The sequence below is a fragment of the Macaca thibetana genome, chromosome X, assembly GCF_024542745.1.
Source record: "Macaca thibetana thibetana isolate TM-01 chromosome X, ASM2454274v1, whole genome shotgun sequence".
Classification (NCBI taxonomy): Eukaryota; Metazoa; Chordata; class Mammalia; order Primates; family Cercopithecidae; genus Macaca; species Macaca thibetana.
Window position 1 is genome coordinate 56,278,078 of NC_065598.1, and position 22,389 is coordinate 56,300,466.

The 22,389-nt window shown below is 36.0% G+C and overlaps 1 protein-coding gene and 1 pseudogene across 4 annotated transcripts in view; one reads left to right on the top strand and one right to left on the bottom strand.

Annotated features, from left to right (window-relative positions):
- The first annotated feature begins 6,181 nt into the window (after positions 1–6,181).
- The window catches only part of NBDY (negative regulator of P-body association), a 106,150-nt gene continuing 89,942 nt past the window's right edge, over positions 6,182–22,389 (top strand). The window contains exons 1-3 of one of the 3 annotated variants that reach the window (XR_007722711.1): positions 6,182–6,542; positions 9,006–9,142; positions 13,232–14,344. Coding sequence is in view for 1 of the 3 variants with exons in the window: in XM_050777130.1 (XP_050633087.1) it covers positions 6,307–6,513 (207 nt within the window). In the remaining 2 variants the exon portion in view is untranslated. Of the gene's footprint in view, positions 6,543–9,005; positions 9,143–13,231; positions 14,345–22,389 lie in introns of those variants that run through there. The other 2 variants (XR_007722710.1, XM_050777130.1) reach the window with 2 other exon arrangements.
- Positions 14,181–14,518, bottom strand: LOC126946585 (cytochrome b-c1 complex subunit 7-like; annotated as a pseudogene). The gene has a single exon (XR_007722697.1). The product of XR_007722697.1 is annotated as a cytochrome b-c1 complex subunit 7-like (transcript).

Genomic DNA, 22,389 nt, shown 5'->3' on the forward strand with positions numbered 1-22,389 from the left:
ATGGATAAATTTCTGGAAATATGCAACCCTCCAAGCTTAAATCAAGAAGAATCAGAAACCCTGAAGAGACCAATAATAAGTAGAGAGATTGAGATGGTAATTTTAAAAATTACCAACAACAAAAAAAAAGTCCAGGAACAGACAGATTCACAGCTGAATTCTATCAGACATTCAAAACAGAATTGGTACCAATCTATTGACACTGTTCCACAAGATAAAGAGAAACTCCTCCCTAAATCACTCCATGAAGTCAGTATCACCCTGATACCAAAACCAGGAAAGGACATAACAAAAAAAGAAAACTACATACCAACATCTCTGATGAGCATAGATGCAAAATTCCTTAAGAAAATACTAGTTAACCAACTGCGTGCAGTGGCTCATGCCTGTAATTCCAGCACTTTGGGAGGCCGAGGCGGGCAGATCACGTGAGGTCAGAGTTTGAGATTAGAATGGCCAACATGGAGAAACCCCGTCTCTACTGAAAATATAAAAATTAGCCAGGCAAGGTGGCAGATGGCTGTAATCCCAGCTACTCAGGAGGCTGAGGTAGTAGAATCGCTTGAACCCAGGAGGAGGAGGTTGCAGTGAGCCAAGATTGTGCCATTGCGCTCCAGCCTGGATGACATAAGTGAAACTCCACCTCAGGAAAAAAAAAAGAAAAAGAAAGATAGAAAGATAGAAAGAGAGAAAAGGAAGGAAGGAAGGAAGGAAGGAAGGAAGGAAGGAAGGAAGGAAGGAAGGAAGGAAGGAAGGAAGAAAATAGTAGATAACCGAATCCAGCAACATGTCAAAAAGATAATCCACCATGATCAAGTGGGTTTCATTCCAAAGATGCAGGAGGATGCTTTAACATAGGCAAATCAATAAATGTGATACACTACATAAACAGAATTAAAAACAAAAATCACATTATCATCTCAATAGATGCAGGAAAAGCATTTGACAAAATCTAGCACATATTTGTGATTAAAACCCTCAGCAAAATCAGCATACAAGAGACATACCTCAATGTAATAAAAGCCATCTATGACAAACCCACAACCAACATAATACTGAATGGGGAAAAGTTGAAAGTATTCCATGAGAGAACTGGAACAAGACAAGGAAGCCCATTCTCACCACTTCTATTCAACATAGTACTGAAAGTCCTAGCCAGAGCAATCAGACAAGATAAAGAAATAAAGGCCATCCAGAGCCGTAAAGAGAGAGTTGAACTGTCACTGTTTGCTGATGATATGATTGTATACTGAGAAAACCCTAAATACTCCTCCAAAAAGCTCCTAGAACTGATAAATTAATTCAACAAAGTTTCAGGATACAAGATTAATGTACACAAATCATTAGCTTTGCTACACATCAACAGTGACCAAGCTGAGGACCAAATCAAGAACTCAACCCTCTTTACAATGGCTGCAAAATAAATAAATAAACAAAATACTTGGAAGTATACCTAACCAAGGAGGTGAAAGACCTTTACAAGGAAAATTACAAAATACTGCTGAAAGAAATCATAGATGACACTAATAAATGGAAACACATCCCAGGCTCATGGATGGGTAAAATCTAATATTGTGAAAATGACTGTACTGCCAAAGCAAGTACAAATTCAATGCAATTCCCATCCAAATAACACCAACATTCTTCACAGAAAGAAAAAACAATTCAGCCCACATAGCCAAAACAAGACTAAGCAAAAAATACAAATCCCGAGACATCACATTACCTGACTTCAAACTATACTATAATGCCACAGTCACCAAAACAGCATGGTACTGGTATAAGAATAGGCACATAGACCAATGGAACAGAATAGAGAATCCAGAAATAAACCCAAATACTTACACCCAACTGATCTTCAATAAAGCAAACAAAAACATAAAGTGGGAAAAGGACACCCTAATCAACAAATGATTCTGGGATAATTGGCAAGCCACATGTAGGAAAGTGGAACTGTATCCTCATCTCAGGTTATACAAAAATCTACTTAAGATGGATCAAGGACTTAAATCTAAGACCTGAAACTATAAAAATTCTAGAAGATGGCCGGGTGCGGTGGCTTATGCCTGTAATCCCAGAACCTTGGAGGCCAAGGTGGGTGGATCACCTGAGGTTGGGAGTTTGAGACCAGCCTGACCAACATGGAGAAATCCCATCTCTACTAAAAATACAAATTAGCCGAGGGTGGTGGCGCATGCTTGTAATCCCAGCTACTTGGGAGTCTCAGGCAAGAGAATCGCTTGAAACCGGGAGGCAGAGGTTGCAGTGAGCCGATATCGTGCCATTGCACCCCAGCCTGGGCAACAAGAGCAAAACTCCGTCTCAAAAAAAAAAAAAAAAAAACTAGAAGGTAACATCTATAAAACCCGTCTATACATTGGCCTAGTAAAGAATTCATGACCAAGAACCCAAAAGCAAATGTGACAAAAACAAAGATAAATAGGTTGGACTAAATACAAAGATAATAGGTGGGAATATTAAAACAAAAACCAAGATAATAAGTGGGACTATTAAACTAAAGAGCCTCTGCACAGCAAAAGGAAGAGTGAGCAGAGTAGACAGACAACCCACAGAGTGGGAGGCAGTTTTCGCAATCTATGCATCTGACAATGGACTGATATCCAGAATCTACAATGAACTCAAACAAATCAATAAGAAAAAATAACAAACAATCCCATCAAAAAGTGGGCTAAGGACACGAATAGACAGTTCTCGAAAGAAGATATACAAATGACCAACAAGCATAAAAAACTGCTTAACATCACTCATGATCAGGGAAATGCAAATCAAAACCACAATGCTATACCACCTTACTCCTGCAGGAATGGCCATAATCAAAAACTCAAAAAAATAATAGATGTTGTTGTGGATGCCATTGAAAAGGAACACTTCTACAATGCTGGAGGGAATGTAAACTAGTATAAACAATATGAAAAACAGTGTGAGGATTCCTGAAAGAACTAATAATAGAACTACAATTCGATCCAGCAATCCCACTACTACACATCTACTCAGAGGAAAAGTCATTATATGAAAAAGATACTTGCACATGCATGTTTATAGCAGCACAATTCACAATTGCAAAACTATGGAACCAGCCCAAATGCCCATCACACGAATGGTTAACAAAATTGTTATATATATATGATGGAATACAACTCAGCCATAAAAACAAACGGATTAATGGCATTCGCAGCAAACTGGATGGAACTGGAGAGTATTATTCTAAGTGAAATAACTCAGGAATGGAAAACCAAGCATCGTATGTTTTCACTCATAAGTGGGGTCTAAGATACGAGGACGCAAAGGCATCATAACGATAAAATAGACTTTGGGAATTCAGGGAAAGGGTGGGAGGGGCATGAGGGATAAACGACTACAAACTGGATTCAGTGTATACTGCTTGGGTGATGGGTGCACCAAAATCTCACAAATCACCACTAAAGAACTTACTCATGTAACTAAATACCACCTGTTCCCCAAAATACCTATAGAAATAAAAAAATTTAAAAATTAAAAAAACTTTAAAAAGAAAAGCTAATTTTCAAAAGAAATCAAATTAATCAACCAACTTCTCAATTTAAAAAACTAAATGAAAACAGTTTACTATCACTCAGAGGTGGGTTTAGTTTTATTTTCTATTGTCATCTTTTGAGCATTGTAAGTTATGAAAGAGAGTTGGATCTATAGCACTTCTCACATAGGCCTCTATGTTCCTTCAACCTAACAGTGCCCTCTTCTGGCTTCATGATTCACATTCAGCTGATTTATTGATGTTGGAAAAATGTTTAACGTGAAGATGATGGGAAAAAAACCTGTTTTGAAACCTGGAATAACAAAGGTTTTAGGTCTCCTTTTTAATATAATGAAAACAAACAAAATTCCAGTTGCAAGTATAATAGTGATTTCCAGCAGCTGGAAGGAGGGTAAAATGGAGTTGTTTGATAGGTATGGCAAAGTTCTGGAGATTGGTTGTACAACAATGAGAATATACTTTACCTTATTGAACTGTACATTTAAAAAATGTTAAGATGGTAAAGTTTATATTATGTATGCTTTACCACAAAGCATAGAAACAAACAAATAAATAAATAAATAAATCTAGCTGTGGTAAAAATAGTCCATGTTGATAGAAGCAGCTCTAAGTTGGGACTGTTTTCACCTCAAGTCAAATGTTTACCATAAATTAAACCTAGCTGGAGTTGATAAAATTTTTAATTCCTGTTACTTTACTAAGTAGGTGCATATTTCTCTAAATTTGCTAAAATTATCGCTACTGAACAACTTAATTGCAACTCTTAATGTCTTTAGTCTTGAAGATTTAGAGACCTATGTAAAAAGACTGTGAAATTGTTACTTCATTTACTTTAATAAATAATAAAATATTCTTCAGTTTCTAAAAAATGAAGACTCCAAGGTCTGACTTGTATATCTGAGTGGAAGGCATAACATTTCACTGAGATGAAAGAAAAAAAAAAAAACTAGGAAAGGAGCAAATTTGGTGGATTAAGGATAGACCAATGGTTCTCAACTGGGGACAATTGTGTACCCCAGGGACATCTGGCAATGTTTGGAAATCTTTTTGGTTATCACAACTCGAGGAGTAGGGAGTAGTACTGGCATATAGTTGGTAGAGGCTTAGCTTAGGACATTGCTAAATGGTAAACTCTGGCCACCACTACAAAGATAGATTTGGCCTCAAATGTCAATAGCACCAAGGTTGAGAAACTGGGTTAGAATCTTCTTCGCTGACTTTGACCACTTTTTCTCAGCATTTGCAGCAGACTTCTTTTCTTCTATCTGTCTCTAATTATTCAATATTCTGTTTTTAGCTCAATTATCTTTTCTTTAGATTTTCTCTTGGGAATATCATCCATTCTCTTGTCTTTAACTATCACCTCTATGTTGCTGACTCCCACATCAGTATGTCTAGTTCCAACTACTCTTCTAGCTCTAAAATATTGCCTCTCTCAATACCTCCCTCACATCTTTTCATTAAGCTACAGCTACATCTGACTTTTCTGTCTTTATTAGTAGCATTTGGTACAAAACCACGGGGTCATTTATTTCCCAAATTTTTAGAGTACCTAATTTGTGTAAAGGGCTGTGCTGGTTACTTGGAGGAAGGTAGAAGGGTGGAGATAAGATAGTTATAGTAGTAAATGCTTTACATGTATTAACCCTGGTTATGGAAACACTTTTGCAAGGAAAAAATTATGGCCTGGAAACCAAAGTTCCAGGAATTTAAATAATTACTTAAAGAGCTCAGAGCTTGTAAACAGCAGAGTTTAATAGGCACTTCTACTCTGGCATTAAGGACTAAGCTCTCTCCATTTAAAACAACAAAAAACAAACAAACAAAAAACACTGAGGACAAAGCTGAAAAAGTGTGATCTAGTTTGTCCATAGCTAAAGGGAGACGGATGTGTAGGCTATTTTAATAATGAAGGTCTAAGAAGTTCCAGAAGCCTTTTCTTCTGAGACACGTGGTACTTTCTTCTGGTTACCATAAGTCATAGAATATAACATATCATCAATGGTAAGATGGGTCATTATTTTCCATACCTACAAGAAAGGAAAAAAAAGCTGTCAACTAAAGTATAGTGTACCATGAATTGTTAGGTCGCAGAGATTTCCTAGATATTCAAATTTGGGGAAAAATATAGTAAGCCTTCAAAAATTACAAATTTGCTTAAAAAATAAAGAAAAAATGATCTTAGATTCTATGACATACGGTGAATTCGTTTTCCACATTCAATTTCCATGGTTAGTGCTAGTGTGCTATTCTGCACTTTAGTCAACTTACATGTTTGCATATTTCTTTTTAAATGTTTGTAGCTATTTTCATAGCTCTGTGATGTGCATCTGCAGCTGGCTTGTAAAGCTCTTCAATAATTTCTTTGGTTACCGCCCACCCCTGCATCCCTCCCACTCATATAAGCCATTCAGAGTTTACTACTTAAAGGTAAACTTGAATTTCTTCTCATCTTAAAATTGCATAAATTATATGAAATTCTCAATAAATTTATTTACATTTGGTGGGGGTGGGGCGCGATGGAAAAACACTATATTAAATAATAACATCGGTTTTTAACACCCATCCTAATAGAAACGTTAAAATAGAATGGGGTAGGGAGGAGGGGTGGAGGCGGAGAAGGGATGTACGTCTCAGGATACAGGAAATACGGTAAGAGCGAAACAGGAGGAAGCCAGCTCTGTGCCTGGAGGGGACCCGCCGCCATCTCAGGTCTCTTGGCTTTGCCAGGGCCCACCGGAGAAAACTGAGGCCCCGTTTCTATAATCCTTATGGGAGACCAACCTTGTGCCTCCGGGAGATCCACTCTCCCACCTGGAAACGCACGGGAAGCCAAGCCTCCAAAAAAGCGCTGCCTCCTCGCTCCGCGTTGGGATTATCCGGAAGGAACTCCCAACGGAGGTAGTACCACTCTACCCTCCGCACCTCCTCCTGCATCAGCCGGCCTGAAGTCGCACCCTCCTCCTCCGGAGAAGTAGAGAAATAAATTTCTCCCACCGTAAACCAGGTCAGATTCTTTCTCATCTAGGTCATCTAGGCTCTTTGAAACTTATTTGTGCATTCTCACAGATATCCTTCCCCTTTTCCCTGTTTTTTCCATGATTTCAAAATAGAAAGAACAACATGCAGGGATTAAGCAGCTCTTTCACAAAATATGCTTGAGTGAAATGATGGATATTTAATGACATTAAATAATTATTTTTAATATTTTAGATGAAATACTTGTAGTTACATTTTCTAAGAAATAGACTTGAATGCTCTGATTTGCTTGAAAAGTCATTGGTGCCAAGGTGGAGGGAAGGTGTAATAAAAATGTTCATGAGTTGATAATTTAAAGCTGGATGATGTATATGTGGGGATTTATTGTATTATTCTCTCTACTTTTGCGTGCCTTGGAGAAATTTTTTATTTAAAAAAACAATGCCTGGTTCAAGACCAATAACAAGCATCTATTGAAGGCCAGCCTTCCGAAGTGTATGTCTTTCTCTGTGTAAGGCAGGAGAGTTGAATAATTTTTTTTTTTTAAAGCAACAATGTGATAGTCAAATCCAAGTGCCATAATGTTTGCTTGTTCAAGGTATTCAGGAAGGGTGGAGGATGGACAAGTCACTGCCTGGTAGTAATCATGAGCTATCAAAAAGGAGGGGGTGGGGCAGACGCGGTGGCTCACGCCTATAATCCTAGCATTTTGGGATGCCGAGGCGAGCAGATTAGGTCAGGAGTTCGAGACCAGCCTGGCCAACACGGTGAAACCTCGTCTCTACTAAAGTTAGAAAAATTAGCCAGGCGTGATGGTGGACACCTGTAATCTCAGCAGCTCTGGAGGCTAAGGCAGGACAGTCGCTTGAACCTGGAAGGCAGTGGTTGCAGTGAGCCGAGATCACGCCATTGCTCTCCAGCCTGGGAGACAATAGAAAAAAACTACGTCTCAAAAAAAAAAAAAAAAAAAAAAAAAGGAAGGAGGAACTTTGTGTGGACCTTAAAGGTTGAGTGACATCTGCCATGTGGAGGGGCAGGGAATGCTTTTCAGTCTGAGGGTTTCCAGAGAAAAGGCAGAGTTCTTCTGGAAACAGCTTGGCTATAATTTTGAATCTACAAGAAGGACTTAGGAGGTGAAGATAAAGTGCTTCAGGGCCTTAAATATTATGCTGAGCGTATACTTCATTCCAATATCCATCAGGCGATACTATTTGTATTTTAAGATTCCTATTCTTACTATCAGAAAAGGAATCTCTGATATTTAGATGAACTTTATAGAATGCAAAATATAAAACTGAATCTGACCCAAGTTTTATAGATCCTTTTAATTCAAAGGAGAGAAGCATCTTTTTTTCATTCGTGCAGTAAACCTTTATGAAGCCCTTGCAATGGGTAGGAATTATTCTGAGAGCTATAGGGGATGGATGGCCAAGGCCTAGTACATAATAGGAGTGAAACAGATATTTCAATAAATAAATCAATGAATGATGGGACAGCATTGGTGACCAAAGAAGTTTTAGACATTGGGTTCGTTGGTAATGCATAGAAAAAAAAAAAAAATAGAGCTCTATTTTACTTGAAAGCATCTCCCTGTCATTCCACACAGCTTTACTGCTCACATGTTTACAAACTCTATTCAAAGGGGTGGTGGAGTGGAGGGTTGCAGGGTGTAGGGAGAATATTGCGCAGATAGAAAACAAAAGAGCAACCCCCGGCGCAGTGGCTCACGCCTGTAATCCCAGCACTTTGTGACGCCGAGATGGGCAGATCACTTGAGGTCAGGAGTTCGAGACCAGCCTGGCCAATATGGCGAAACCCGTCTCTACTAAAAGTAAAAAAAAAAAAAAAAAAAATTAGCCGGGCGTGGTGGTGTGTGCCTGTAATCTCAGCTACTCGGCATGCTGAGGCAGGAGAATCGCTTGAACCCAGGAGGTGGAGGTTGCAGTGAGCCAAGATCGTGCCACTTCACTCCAGCCTCGGTGACAGAGCAGGACTCTGTGCAAAAAATAAATAAATAAACAATTTTTAAAAATATGAAGAAAAAAAAGAAAATAAAAGAACAAAACAATAAGTGCAAGAACTACGTAATTTCCCCTCCAAGTGATTCAAATCACTGAAAATTGTAATAATAGCCAATATTTACTAAAGATTTATGTGCCAATTTTCTAAAGGGCTTTGCGTGTTATCATTTATTTAATCACAACTCTACTAGAGAAGTTTGTATAGGCCAAGGGAAGTCATATGACTTGCCACAAGTTACACAGCACAAAGTGGCTGAGCTGAGCTTTGAACCCAGAACATTTGATTCCAGAGTTTATGCTCTAAACTACTATATAATACATCCTTTCTAATACTATGTATACAACTGTTTTATAGGAATATATCATTGAAATTGAGGTAGGGGAAGGATAATGATTTGAGGAGACCAGAGGACAAAGAGATGGACAAAAACAGAAAAAATGATGTCACAATATTTTTTATTATTTTTCAGTCTTTGAGCGATTGCAGTATGACTCCATTTCCCTGGTGCATTCATATAATAGTTCACCTGGTGAAAATAATGAAGACTATTTACAATGCTACCCTGCTTTTTCTGATGTCCTGCACCTGGAAGTTGTGCTTTTTAAGGTAATCTCTTTGCCAAAAATTATTCAAAGGAGGAAGAGAAAAAAAATAGTTGGTTTTGACACATTTAAAAGTAGCCAAACAAAACATAAAAAGATAGCAGCAAATGATAAAATTGAAACTGTATTCTACATTATATGAAAACATATTCATAATAATAGTGTAATCTGAAGAAATGCTTTGTTAGATTCACTTGTAATTACCTTATAGTTTCTATTATTACTGTGAAATATGCCATCTTTTTAACTATATCTTCTAATTGCTTCTAGTAAATGGGAATATGATTAATATTTTTGTATATTGATTTTATATGCTGTAACCTTCTTAAATTCTATTTATTCTAATAATTTATAGATTTTCTTGGATTATCTGTTAATTAATTATGTTTTGAATCATGACAGTTTCTTTCCAATATTTCTTTAGCTTGTATTACTGTGCTAGCTAGGATCTTCGGTACAAAGAGGAACAATATCATTGGTAGAGGATTTCCTTATTTTGTTCCTAAATTCTACAAAAGTTTCACCTCTTTTAGTAGATTGTCTTTCTCAAGTTAAGAACTTTTGTTATATTCCTAGTTTGCTGAGAGGTTTTATTACAAATATTATGAAGTTTTTTCCCGTCTATATGTACTGCCATGTTCATATCCTTTTTTTCACCATTAATATCACACTGTGACCATGAGATAAATTACAGTAATCAATTTTCTAATGTATTTCTTGCTTTTGCTTTCATCAAGCCTCATCATTGGATATTTTGTTTCCTATTTTAATCATTTTGACTTTTATTTTTATATTGAACTTTCTTCTACTTTGCTTTTGCTGTTCTTTTTCTAATTTATTGAGTTGGATCTTTAGCTTCTTAATTTTCAATGTTCTTCTGTAAAATAAGAATTTAGAACTATAAATTTTCTTCTACCACTTTAGAAATATTTCACAGGCTTTTATATATAGTATTTTTATCATTCAACATTTATTATTTTTAAATTTCTCTTATAATTTTTTTGACCCATGAGTTATTTTTTTCAATTTCTAATCATATGGGATTCCTTTTTTTAAAATTATATTTTGAAATCATTACTCCCATTCTAGTTTAATTTTATCTTTTTTTCTGCTTTAATTTTTTTGATATCTATAGACTTTATTATGTGCTCCTTATATAGTCATCTGGTATGTTTAAAGAGTGAGCAATCATATAAAAGGAAATATGGTCATAACTGATTGAAGTAATAAAATCCTGAAACTAAATAACTCATAATTAATTGCACAACATATATTAGATTTCATTACATCAGTATACAGCTTAGTAGTAAGGTCTCCTAATGGCCATAAACCTCTAAGGTGTTGTCATCCTGAAAAATGAAGGAGGAGAAAGAGTTGTTGGGATGCTAAATGGAGAAATCTTCCATAGTGCTGGTGTGATGTATCCTAAGTTGTAAAGTTATAGGGCATCGCCACCTAGTGGCAGAATTTCATGCCTTAAAGGGACTTTCCTTGTTTTCCAAGGAGCAATGTGTCTTGTTCACTTTCTAACCATCCCTCTCTGATGCTGTCCTTCCTAAAATCCATGCCTCTTCCCACACAGTGTAAACCCATCTGCTTTTCATCCATCAGTCTGTCAAGGATTTGGTTATGCCAATTTTTATGTTCACCTAACTTTTTAATTCCAAGTACTTTGGTTATTTTCAAAGCTACACACAGGATGCCCATATTTTTAAAACTCCATCCTATTTGTGAAGGATCATTACTTTGGGCTTTGGCCCAGTTTTTATTCTTACTGCTGAATCTTTTAATAAGTCAAAATTAGTGCAGAGTTAATGCTTTAAAAGAGAGTCCTTAAAGTAAATAGCTAAATGAAATAATTACCAAAATGTACACTTTGGATGTATTAAGATTCTAGAATTTAAAAACAGGAAAAGGTCCCATTAGTGAAAATTCCATCACTAACCTTTTGGTACCACTTGTAGAGCATCACATAAATATTCAGACCATGATAGCTCGGTGCAGGAATGTTACCAAATATTTCCATGCAATCTGGAAATAGGACCAGAGTTGGCAATTGGGGGTCTGAAGTCCCAACATCCCTTATGCTGCTTCCTACACCTTGACAACAGGAAAGCTGAGTGATGCTAGGTAGTGCACTACAACAGTGAACGTAAGCCAGCCATCTGTTTTTCGCAAAGTATAGTAAAATAGAAAAACAGAACATAGACCACTTCAGAGTACAAACATATCCTTCTTCAAGATTTAGGAAAACCGTACATTCAAAACCAATCTCAAACTTTAAACAATAAAAGATATCAAACATTTTAAACTGTACAAAGCAAATTAGCAAGATTTTAATGTTGGCAGTTTTAAAATGTCACCTATCCAAAACACAAAACAGGGAGATAGCCAAGTCTTAGCTCCATCCTAATCAAAGCTGTCATGCAGATCCAGTTCCACTCTTCTCCTCTCCAGCAGGTACTTCACTCAAGCAGGTGACACCCAAGGGGAGCAGACGGACCAGAAACAAGAGTGCCACATAGAAGAAAGAAGAGAGGGGACCTTGAACCTTAGCTACTGGTTAGCTATTCAACTTTGATGATATTCAGCGTTTTCCCAAGTTATTCTTTCTCGCTTCTCATCACATAATTTACATTATGCATACTATGTGCCAGAGACTGTTAGTGCTTGACATGTAGTCAGTTAATTTTCACAACTGTGTAAAGTAGGTTTCTATCATTAGCTCTATCTCAGGGCCAAAGAAACGGAAGCACAGAGAGGTTAAATTGTATTCCTAAAGCACTACACAGTTAGCACATAGATTCAGACCTGTGCAATCTAACCCAGAATTAGCTCTGAATCACTCTACCATTCTGTCTACAGGACGACAAGCCTGTGTGTTTCAGGCACTCTCATGGTGATTTTTCACACAGGACAGCTTTTGATAATAGAAAGGCTCTCTCTTTCAAATGAAAGGACTTCACTGATGGATTAACAAATTCTCACCCATTCACCTATGTGAGTGAAATACTAGATCTACTTTCTTAGTCTTCATAACAAGCAGGACGATAACCGTAATTTATAATGAATACAAAACATTGATTTAGTGTTCAAAGAACTTTTGCACACTGTTCTCATTTAGACGAGTGAAGTAATCTGGAGACATAGAATAGGCATTCACTTTGGCTTTAGGAAGAACTTTCACAAAATCAGAGGTTGCCCTACATAATACCACACTTTTTACCTTGAGCAGGTAGATAGCCTGGGGGTTCCGTTATACCTTAATCTTAGTCCATTCTATTTGTTCCCCTGTCCTTCAGCAGTGCCCTTAGACTTGCTTTAAACATTAATCGCATTCGTAAGCATGGTTTCTAGGGTCAGAACCCAGCCTCCCTCCACCCACCCAGCTCCCTACACATCTTGACAGTGCTTTTTGAGATGCCTCAGTTCTGGTCTCCTTGTAATTGTGCACAGTACATGTCTGAACAAATAGACCAGAGTCCTGCAAAAGTGATCTTGAAATCACAATTAAAAGAACCTTTGGAGAGATCTACTCAGGAAAATTTTCTGAATAGACAAATGCTTTTAAAGGGGATTCTAGACAGTCCATCTTCTCTGCCTCCTTCTGCAAAGTAGGACTACACTAAAACCTTGTCACAGTGTGACCTGAGCAAAACCATTATCAAGTGATCTAGTCATCTTGAACCAGACAGAAGAAAATTGACATGATTTCAAGATAGGTTTAGAAAAATAATCTGACTAGCAAAAAAAAAAAGGGGGAGGGTGGGATTCTTAGGGAACTTAAGAGGCTTAATATTTTAGCAAAAATTTAAAGATGCTCTTTATGATACACACATTTCTCATTGCTTTACAAATTTTAAATGTAACTCAAATTTGTTTTTCACACCGTTTTGTTATTTGAGGTGTAAGGCATTCCTGCCGCACACAGCAATGACTTGTCCTGGAAAACCAGGGAGGCTGCAGGTCCTACTGTTCCTTCTCTACTAGCTGTGGCTCCAGACTCTCACCTCCACCAAAGAAAGCATTTCAGAATTTAGGAGTGGAAATGATGACAACATTGAATAATTCTAATTTTTTCTTTTTTTTTGAGATGGAGCCACTGTCGCTCAGGCTGAAGTGCAGTGGCGCGATCTAGGACCACTGCAACCTCCATCCCCCGTGGTCAAGCAATTCTCCTGTCCCAGTCTCCCAAGCAGCTGGGACCGCCTGCCACCACGCGCGGCCAATTTTCCGCATCCCTCGTAGAGATGGGGTTTCACCATGTTGGCCAGGGTGGTCTCGAATTCCTGACCTCAGGAGATCCACCCGCCTCAGCCTCCTATAGCGCTGGGACCACAGGCATGAGCCACCGCACCTGGCCAGTGATTCTAATTTATATTTTTTAAAATTACCTTACAATCTTAAAACTTTTAACTGATTAGTATCCAACCCTTAAACTTTATAACAATCATTTCCAAAGTGGAAAAGTCACTGGGATATGGGGACAAGTATGATTTGTCTTTGTACTTCTGTTTTTCTAGTGTCTACTTTTTGTTTTCTAGTCTACATGTTAGCACAGGAGTATATATATTACTTAAGTATACCTATGTTGGGGTGCATACATAATTTCTTTTTAAATGATAGGATGCAAAATCAAATCTATTCAGATAGCAGTGAAGAGGCTGTTTCTGAATCCTGGCAAACTAGGGGATGCATACCCCCTTCTTTTATTTAGTAGCTTCCATAAGGATGTAACTTACGGAAGTTATATCCTTCCATAAACTGATAGGCTATCTAACCAGTGAGGAAAACTGATAAAGTGGCCTCTGAGCTCCAGAAAGCACTTAAACACGACTGAAAATATCTTGAAAGTTTGGGAAAAAAAATTAACAGTAAATGGATTCAGTAGTTATTCAGTATAAGGTTTGGAATTCAAAAACTCCAGCCATTACAATAGACATTTATTTAAAGTAAAACATCTGCAGACCAAATAATTCTTAACATTGTTTCAGGTTTGACCATCTTCATAACAGCTGCATCCACAGACTTCAACTACTTGATTACTTCTTTGCCCATTCTTCTTTCTTTTCTTTCCCAAATAACCTCTTTCAGATACAGTTCAAGGTAGAAATTTTCCTCTTCATATTTGGTCCACTGCTCTTTAGGCAAGATCTGATGCTTCATGGTCAGGTCCAGTGCCCTCTTAATGTGAAACATCCTGTCATTATAAAGGTTCTCAGGAAGCCTTCTTATGGCTTGTTTTACGTCTTCATCCTCATATATTGTATCATCTCGCATTAACCTCAGTTTATTGAATCCTGCAGCATTGTAATACCATTTTTGAATACGATCCAGCCACTTGCCTGATGCTGAAATGGCCTGCTTGCCAGCCATTTTGACTTGCTTTAATTTTTTTTAATCCTTCTTATAACAAGATACAAAAATTATACATTGGCTGCTCATCCCAACAGAATTTGGCAATAGAAAACATTTTCTTTCATTAAATACATAGAAAAAGTGTGGTTATTGATATTGATGTAGTTATTATTGAATTTTGTATTCATGTTTTTAAATTTTTTATTTTTATTTAATTTCACACTTGAAAAACTGGGAATATTACAAAGAACTCCCAAAGTGCCCTTTACCCAAATTCACCAATTAACATTTTATCACGTTTGCCTTATCATTCTGTTTTTCTCTTCCTCTCCTTCTCCTTCTCCTATTTGATAGTAATTTGCAAATATCATTCTCCTTTACCTCTTAATATGTCAGTATGTATTTCCTCAGAGTGATGATTTCCTCTTATACATCCTCAGTAAATGTGTCACAATCAAGAAATTTGACATTGTTTCAATATCGTAATCTACGCCATATTCCAATGTTATCAGTTGTCCCAATAATGTCTTTTATGGTTATTTTCTTTCCTTGGTCAAAGTGCTAATCCAAGATGATGCATTGCATTTACTTGTCATGTCTCTCCAGTTTTTAATATGGAACAATTCCTTGACCTTTCTTTGTCTTTTATGTGTGTAGAAAAATAAACTCAGCTTCTGTCATTATATTCTCACAACCCCACTTCTGACGCTGATTGTGTGGAAAAAAAACAGTTTTTCTTTGGCTCTTGTACCACAACAACCAACACAGAAAACTTGTGACCAAATGTATTGGGATTTCTTCTCACCAACAAGCAAGTAAACAATTCTGTAGTGGACACCAGCTGAGTGTTCTCCAATCCAATTCAATTCTGAAGCTATCTCCCTGCAGAAAGTATCAGATCCCACAGACTGAGGGCTTAGTCCCACGAGACTGCCTCAACTTTAGACATCAGTTTCAAATCTGGGCCTCTGGAACTTTTAACTGACCTGCTTCAAGTTAGGGTTCCCGCAACCCCTCTCTTTAGGCTCAAATAATTTGCTAGAAAAACACACAGAACTCAGGGAAACACTTACTTACATTTACCCCTTTATTCATAAAGGGTATTTTAAAGGCTACATATAAACAGCCAGATGAAGAGATACATAGAGTGAGGTCTGGAAGGGTACTGAGTACAGGAGCTTCCATTCCTGTGGAGTTGGGGTGTGCCACCCTCCTGGCATGTGGATGAGTTATTTTTCACCTTTCTACAATCCTCCACAAATTCAGTTGTACTTTGTCCTCTTGTGCTTTTTATGAAGACTTCATTCGATAGGCACTAATGAAACATGAACAGCCATGTAGAAATGTGACTGGACTAAAGGGTATGATCTAATACCAATAGACTTGGTGGAGAAACCCAGCAAGGCTTGCCTGTTCAGATTCTTCTTGGCTTCTTTGTGCAGCATTCCTTCCTCCTGGGTATGGGGCAGGACTCTTTCTGAAATGGGGGTCTTATGACCCACAGTCAAACTAGATAGGTCAGAGAATTTCTTTACATCCAGCTCCAAGACAGAAAGCCGGGTGAAGATTAGAGTGTATTTTTAGTTTCTATGGCTTGCCTTTGGGAGAAAAAAAAGCAGGTAAAAGGAGGGCAGGAGAAAGAGAGAGATTCTGTTTTCTGAATCCTAAAGTGCCCCAACATTATACATATATATACATATGTATATATATATATAGACTGTCTCTCACTTTTATTTCTCTGAAGCTGTTTCAAAGCTGCTTCAGGAACCAAAGACAAAAGACCAAATACTTTAACAAAAGATGTGCTTATTATTTTAGTCGCTTAGGAAATAACAAGAGATTTGGGAGTTATGAGCCAGGAACCATGGACAATTTCAATATATATATCACAATATCACACATTGGCAATTGGCACTTGTGTAAATATAGGACACTTATTTCATAGATTGTCCTTTAATTTAAATTTGTTTGCCATTTCCCCATTATTTAGAGTACGCATATTAGCAAAAGCACCACAGAAGTGAAGTGTTGTTCTCAGGGCATCATATTGGTGGCACATGATGCTGGTTTGACCCTCTAGTAGTAAAGTTAACTTTGATTACTTGGTTAACATTGTGAATAGTTGCTAGATTAATCCACTTTACAGTTACAATTTTCCTCTTTATAATTAATGATTTTGCTGGGGATACTTTGAGACTATGTAAATATCCTGTTCCTCATTAACTATCATCCACTAGTTTTCAAATCCATTGATAATTCTTGACTGAATCAGATATTGCTATGATGAATGCAAAATGGTGATTTTCAAACTCCATCATTTTTATTACATTTATTAGTTTATATTCTACATCAATGTAGAGCTTTTTCTCCATTTATTTGTTTATTAATTACTTTGGACACATAGATTTTTACTTTATTTTTAAAATACCCTGTTGTTATTATTTATTTTAATACCCAAATTGTCTCAGATTTAGTGACTGGCTGCCCATTTAAGTTGGCTCACCTGTCTTTTGACATGTCTCATCATTCTTAAACACACATTTTACTTACTTTAAAATTTTTTTACTTCCTTACTTTCAGGCTTGTGTTTTACTTCCTACCCCATTAATCATTTCTTTCTGGAGACAGTATTTAGAAACTAAGTCATTGTATATAGCTGTGTTTTAGCTTAACGTTTTGTTATTTTCCATTTAAGAGACAATATTGCTTATGTGATAATGATTATTTAATGTTTGTTGAAACTTGCTTTATGTCCCAGAGAACATGATCAACTAATGTTTTATGTGTGCCTGGAAAGACTGTGTATCTGATTTTTGCATGTAGTGTTCTGTTCATTAAATTTAATTGTGTTGTTTAAATCTTCTCTATTCCTAAGTTTTTTGTTTGCTGGACCTATCAGTTACCGAGAGAGTTAAAATCTCCCACTGTATTTATGGATTTGTCAAATTATTACACTTTTGACAATTTTTGCTTTGTACACTTGAGGCATTGTTAGTATGTACATACAAGTCTAGAATAGGTACATATTTTACAATTTTAGGAACTCTTTTTATCTTTTTGAATGTAAAATTTTTTGTTTGCTGGGTCTTTTAAATTTTTTTTAAACCTTTCTGGGTACCTAGTAGTTGTATACATTTATGGGATATATGAGATGTTTTGATACATGCGAAGTTTAATAATCACATCATGTACAATGGGGTGTCCATTATTTGAAGCATTTATCCTTTGTGTTACAGACAATTTAATTATACAGTTATATTATTATTGACTATAGTCACCTTGCTGTCCTATCAAATAATAGGTCTTATTCATTCTTTTTTCCTACCCGATAACCATCCCCACTCTCCCCCACCACCCAGTACCATTCCCAGTCTCTGGTAACCATCCTTCTACTCTCTATCTCCATGAGTTCAATTGTTTTGATTTTTAGATTCCACAAATAAGTGAGAACATGTGATGTTTGTCTTTCTGTGCCTGCCCCATTTCACTTAATATAATGATCTCTAGTTCCATCCGTGCTGTTGTAAATAACTAGATCTCATTCTTTCTTATGACTGATTAGTACACCACTGTGTATATGTACCATATTTTCTTCATTCATGTATCTGTTGATGAACACTTTGGTTGCTTCCAAATCTTAGCTGTTGTAAACAGTGCTGCAACAAACATGGGAGTGCAGATATCTCTTTGATAATACTGATATCCTTTGTTTGGAGTATATACCCAGCAGTGGGATTGCTGGATCATATGGTAGCTCAATTTTTAGTTTTTTGAGGAATCTCCAAATTGTTCTCCATTGTGGTTGTACTCATTTACATTCCCATCAACAGTGTACAAGCATTCCCTCCTCCTCACATTCTCGCCAGCATTTGTTATTGCCTGTCACTTGGATATAAGCCGTTTTATTGAAGTGAGGTAATATTCCATTTTAGTTTTGATTTGCATTTCCCTGATGATCAACTACATTGAGTACTTTTTCACATTCCTGTTTGCCATTTGTATATCTTCTTTTGAGAAATGTCTATTCAAATCTTTGTCTCAATTTTGATCAAATTATTAGATTTTTTTCCTATTGAGTTGTTTGAGCTCCTTATATATTTTGGTTATTAATTTCTTGTCAAAAGGGTAGTTTGCAAATATTTTCTCCCATTGCACCTTTACTTTGTAGACTGTTTCCTTTGCTGTGCACACACTTTTTACTTGATATGATCCCATTTGTTCATGTTTGCTTTGATTGCCTTTGCTTGTGGGGTACTAGTTAAGAATTTTTTGCCCAGACCAATGTCCTGGAGACTTTTTCCTGTATTTTTTTGTTGTAGTTTCATAGTTTGAGGTGTTAGACTTAAGTCTTTAATACATTTTGATTTGATTTTTGTATATGGCAAGAGATAGCTATCTAGTTTCATTCTTCTGCATATGGATATCCAGTTTTCCCAGCACCGTTTATTGAAGAGACTGTCTTTTCCACAGTGGATGTTCTTGGCACCTTTGTGGAAAATGAGTTCTTTAGGTGTGTGGATTTGTTTCTGAGTTCTCAGTTATCTTCCATTCGTCTATGTGTCTATTTTTGTGACAATACCATGCTGTTTTGATTACTGTAGTTCTGTAGTATAATTTGAAGTCAGGTAATATGATTCCTCCAGTTTTGTTCTTTTTGCTTAGGATAGCTTTGGCTATTCTGGGTCTTTTGTGGCTCCGTATAAATTTTAGGATTCTTTTTTCTATTTCTATGAAGAATGTTTTTTTGTATTTTGATAAGTATTGCATTGAATCTGTAGATTGCTTTTTTGCAGTATGGATGTTTTAACAATATTGATTATTTCAATTCATGAACATGGACTATCTTTCCATTTTTTTTGGTGTCCTCTTCAATTTCTTTCATCAGTGTTCTACAGTTTTTATTACAGAGATCTCCCACTTCTTTGGTTGAGTTAATTGCTAGGTATTTAATTTTATGTTTGACTATTGTAAGTGGAATTATTTTTAAATTTCTTTTTCAGATTGTCCAATGCTGGCATAGGGAAATGCTACTGATTTTTGTATGTTGACATTGTATCCTGCAACTTTACTGAATTTATCAGTTCTTATAGTTTTTCGTGAAATATTTATGCTTTTCCAAACACAAGATCAAATCCTCTGCAAGCAAGGGTAATTTGACTTCTTCCTTTCCAATTTGGATGCCCTTAATTTCTTTCTCTTGTCTGATTGCTCTAACTAGGACTTGCAGTACTATGTTGAGTAACAATGGTGACAATGGGCATCCTTGTCATGTTTCAGATCTTAGAGGAAAGACTTTCAGTTTTTCCCCATTTGGTATGATACTAGCTGTGGGTCTGTTATATATGGGTTTTATTATGTTGAGGTATGTTCCTTCTATACCCATTTTTTAAGGTTTTTATCATGATGGCATGTTGCACTTTATCTAATGCTTTTTCGGCATCAAGTGAAATGACCATATGATTTTTGTCCTCCATTCTGTTGATACTATATATAACCATTGTTGAACCATCCTTCCATCCCAGCGATAAATCCCACTTGGTCATGATGAATAATCTTTTTAATGTGTTGTTGAATTTGATTTGCTAGTAGTTTGTTGAAGATTTTTGCATCAATATTTATCAGAGTTAGTGGCCTGTATTTTTAAATTTGTTTTTGTCTGATTTTGGTATCAGGCCTTGTGGAATTAGTTTGGAAGTATCCCTTCCTCCTGTATTTTTCAGAATAGTGTGAGTAGGATTGGTATTAGTTCTTTAAATATTTGGTAGAATTCAGCAGTGAAGCCAACAGGTCCCAGGCTTTTCTTTACTGGGAGACTTTTTATTACAGCTTTAATCTTGTTACTTGTTATTGGTCTTCTCAGGTTTTGGATTATCTTTGTGGTTCAGTCTTGATATGTCATATGTGTAGAGGAGTTTCTCTATTTAGTCTAGATTTTCCACTTTATTGGCATATAGTTGCTCATAGTTGCCATTAATGATCCTTTGAATTTCTGCAGTATCAGTTGTAATCTCTCCTTTTCATCTCTGGTTTTATTTATTTGGATCTTCCCTCTTTTTTTCTTAGTCTGGCTAAAGGTATGTTAATTTTGTTTAACATTTCAAAACACCAACTTTTTATTTTATTTACTTACTTTATTTCGTATTGTTTTCTTCATTTCAATTTCATTTATTTCTGCTCTGGTGTTTATTATTTCTTTTCTTTCTCTAATTTTGAGTTTAGTTGGCTCTTGCTTTTCTAGTTCTTTAAGATTCATTATTGGGTTCTTTATTTTAAGTTTTACCTTTTTTTTATTTAGGCACTAAATAACTAAACTTATATATAACTAAACTTTATAGCTATAAACTTCCCTGCTTTTGCTGTATCCTATAGGTGTTTGTATGTTGTGTTTCCATTATCATTAGTTTCAATAAATTTTTCAATTTTCTTCTTGGTTTCTTCATTGACCCACTGCTTATTTAGGAACATATTGTTTAATTTCCAGGTATTTGTATAGTTTCCAAAAGTCTTGTTATTGATTTCTATTTTTATTCCATTGTGATCAAAGATGCATGATACTATTTCATTTTTTTTTGAATGTTTTAAGATTTGTATCGTGACCTAACATATGGTCATGTGACCTAACATAGTGGCTTTAGAGAATGATCCATGTGCTGAGGAAAAGAATGCATATTCTGCAGCCATTGGATGAAATGTTCTATAAATATCTGTTAGGTTCATTTGGTCTATAGTACAGATTAAGTCTGATGTTTCTTTGTTGATTTTCTGTTTGGAAGACCTGTCCGATGTTTCCTTGCTGTTAACATAGTTACTCCACCTTTCCTTTTTTGGTGGCATTTCTTTTTCCATTCTTTTACTTACTCACTTTTTTTCTTTCTTTTATCTTTTACAAAATGTTCTGCCAAAAAAATCAATGCATGAATTTGTTTGTTTCTGAATTTACCGATAGAATTTATAATTAGTATTAAGGATAAGCTTTATATATCCAAACATTATCTTTCTTTACTAATTTTTTATTTTATAGAATTTAAACTCTACAGAAAAGTCAAAAGATATCTTTCATATATTGTAGCACCATTCTTATCCAAGGCGGATACTTTCCAAAATCCCCAGTGGGTGCCTGACATGGAGAGTAATTAATCCTATATACACTATGTTTCTTTCCTATACATATATATGTATGATAAAGTTAAATTTATAAGTTAGGTACAATACAAGATTAACAACAACAATAATAAAATAGAACAATTATTACAATATTCACAGTTTCATGGATAGAAGACTCATTCTTACAACAGGTCTTAGCAACTTCAACATATGATTTTTTTCTTCCCTTATTAAGTTGAAAACTTTCTCCTTTTCACTTAAAGGAAACACTTTACAGCTTCTCTTTAGCATATGTGAACTGCCAGCATTATCATTCTCACACTTTGGGGTTACTATTAAGTGAAATAATGATTACTTGAACACAAGCACTGTGATACTGCAACAGTTTATTGGATAACCAAGATGGCTAGCAAGTGACTGAAGGGTGGGTAAGGAATATAGCATTGATATGCTGGACAAAGGGATGATTCATGTCTAGAGCAAACATGAGATTTCATCACACTACTCACAATGGTGTGAAATTTAAAACTTATGAATTGTTTATTTATGGAATTTTCCATTTAATATTTTCAGACTGCAGTTAATCATGGGTAACTGAAACCGTGGATGAAGGGGGACTACTTTAGATTCATCAGTGCATCAATTTGGCTACATATGGCCTATCTCTCTTTCTAAATACTATATACATATATGTATACATACATACGCACATTTTTTTGCTGAACCATTGGGAAGTAGCTTGCAGATATCATGACACTTCAACCCTAAACACTAAATCATGTATCTCTT